The sequence below is a fragment of the Nothoprocta perdicaria genome, unplaced genomic scaffold, assembly GCF_003342845.1.
Source record: "Nothoprocta perdicaria isolate Ctin4 unplaced genomic scaffold, notPer1 scaffold_803, whole genome shotgun sequence".
In the NCBI taxonomy this organism is placed as follows: domain Eukaryota; kingdom Metazoa; phylum Chordata; class Aves; order Tinamiformes; family Tinamidae; genus Nothoprocta; species Nothoprocta perdicaria.
This window is the reverse complement of record NW_020456092.1, coordinates 1-2,475: the sequence shown is the minus strand read 5'-3', so window position 1 is coordinate 2,475 and position 2,475 is coordinate 1. Positions and strand designations below refer to the sequence as shown.

The following is a 2,475-nucleotide window of genomic DNA, read 5'->3' as shown; positions in this document are numbered from 1 at the left end:
CAGGGCCCCCCCGGGGGCGCCCCGAAGAGCCGGGTTTTGGGGTGTCCCCGGGGGGGTCAGGAGCAGGGCCCCCCGAAGAGCCGGGTTTTGGGGTGTCCCCGGGGGGGTCAGGAGCAGGGCCCCCCCGGGGGCGCCCCGAAGAGCCGCGGCTGCGTGAGCGGGCGCAGCAGCAGCGCGAAGAGCCCCACGCCCAGCGCGTAGCAGGGCAGCAGCGCCCGGCGCCGCCGGTGCCCCAGCGCCGCCCCCAGCGCCGGGAAGCCCACCGAGTTGCAGAAGGAGTGACAGAGCACCGGGCCCGCCAGGTGGCCTGCGGGGACACAGGGACATGGGGGACACTGGGGACACCGGGGACACTGGGGACACCGGGCCCGCCACGTGGCCTGCGGGGACACAGGGGACACTGGGGACACTGGGGATATTGGGGACACTGGGGACACTGGGGACACCGGGGACACTGGGGACACCGGGCCCGCCAGGTGGCCTGCGGGGACACAGGGGACACTGGGGACACTGGGGATATTGGGGACACCGGGCCCGCCAGGTGGCCTGCGGGGACACAGGGACATGGGGGACACTGGGGACACTGGGGACACCGGGCCCACCAGGTGGCCTGCGGGACAGGGGACACTGGGGACACTGGGGACACCAGGTGGCCTGCGGGACAGGGGACACTGGGAACATTGGGGACACTGGGGACATTGGGGACACTGGGGACACCGGGCCCGCCACGTGGCCTGCGGGACAGGGGACACTGGGGACACTGGGGACATTGGGGACACTGGGGACACCGGGCCCGCCACGTGGCCTGCGGGACAGTGGGGACATTGTGGACACCGGTGACACCAGGGACACCGGTGACACCAGGACACGGGTGACACGGGTGACACGAGCGTCCCCGGTGTCCCCGCGCGGCCGCCGCACGCACCTGTGCGCAGGAAGATGAAGGCCGTGTAGGCGCCAAACACGGCCGTGTAGGAGAACTGGAAGGCTGCAGGGGGGGTCCGGGGGGGTCTGTGTCACCCCTGGTGCCACCCCCGTCCCCGGTGTCCCCGGGAATGTCCCCGGCCCCCCCGGCGGCCGCCCCGGCCCGCCGCCATCACCCCCATCATCATCGTCCCCATCCCGTCATCTCCCTCATCATCGTCCCCGTCCCATCAGCTCCCTCATCATCGTCGTCCCCATCCTGCCGCCATCTCCCCCTTCGTCATCATCCTGCTCCCATCTGCCCATCATCATCATCGCCCCCATCCCGCACCCATCTCCCCCATCATCGCCACCACCACCATCATCATCATCACCCCCACCCCGCCACCCTCCCTGTGCCCCCATCATCCTCACGGGGCCCTCTGGAGAAGCAGCAGCAGGAGGCAGCCCCCATCCCCGTCACTGTCCCCCCGTGTCCCCCCATGTCCCCCCGTGTCCGTCACTGTCCCCCCGTGTCCCCCCATGTCCCCCCGTGTCCCCACATGTCCCCCCGCTACCTGCTGCCACCAAGATGCTGCCCACGGAGCCCTGGCGGAAGCGGAGCTGCTCGATGACGTGGTGGAAATGGGCTGCGGGGACGGGGCGGGTTGGGGACACCGTGTTGGGGACACCACATGGGGACACCGTGTTGGGGACACCGCGCAGTGTTGGGGACCCGCCGAGGGCAAAGAGCAGCGGGCCGGCGAGCAGGGCGCGCGCGCCGCCCGTGCAGGGCAGCGGTGGGGACACCGCGATGGGGACACCGCGATGGGGACACGACACCGCGGGGTGACACCGCGTTGGGGACACGGTGGGGACACGCTAGACACTCACCGAGGGCAAAGAGCAGCGGGCCGGCGAGCAGCGCGCGCCGCCCGTGCAGGGCAGCAGCATGGGCAGCGGTGGGGACACCGTGATGGGGACACCGCGATGGGGACACCGCGATGGGGACACGACACCGCGGGGTGACACCGTGTTGGGGACACCGCGTTGGGGACACATTGGGGACACGCTGGACACTCACCGAGGGCGAAGAGCAGCGGGCCGGCGAGCAGGGCGCGCGCGCCGCCCGTGCAGGGCAGCAGCATGGGCAGCGGTGGGGACACCGCGATGGGGACACGATACCGCGGGGTGACACCGTGTTGGGGACACCGCGATGGGGACACATTGGGGACACGCTGGGCACTTACCGAGGGCGAAGAGCAGCGGGCCGGCGAGCAGGGCGCGCGCGCCGCCCGTGCAGGGCAGCAGCATGGGCAGCATGCAGGCGCGGAACACCAGCTCCTCGCTGAGCGGGGCCACCACCTGGTTGCGCAGCCAGCGCACGTCGCGCACGCAGAGCGCCCAGAGCCGCGGCGCTGCGGGGACACGGCGGGGCACACCGGGGGGGTGGCACCCCGGGACCCCCGTGGCGCCCCCCAACATCGTGCGTGGAGCCCCCCGCCCCTTACCGCAGAGCACCTGGAGGGCGTCCGGCCAGGCCCAGGGACAGTCCATGGAGAGCTGGATGAG

The 2,475-nt window shown here is 72.1% G+C and overlaps 1 protein-coding gene across 1 annotated transcript; it reads right to left on the bottom strand.

The window, feature by feature from the left end:
• Nucleotides 1–107: 107 nt before the first annotated feature.
• Nucleotides 108–2,472, bottom strand: RCE1 (Ras converting CAAX endopeptidase 1; the record flags this gene model as incomplete). The annotated part of the gene is made up of 5 exons (XM_026051945.1): nucleotides 108–307; nucleotides 926–988; nucleotides 1,482–1,553; nucleotides 2,154–2,321; nucleotides 2,415–2,472. Coding segments are annotated over 5 exons (561 nt in total), but the record flags the coding sequence as incomplete, so codon positions are not given.
• Between the last annotated feature and the right edge of the window lie 3 nt (nucleotides 2,473–2,475).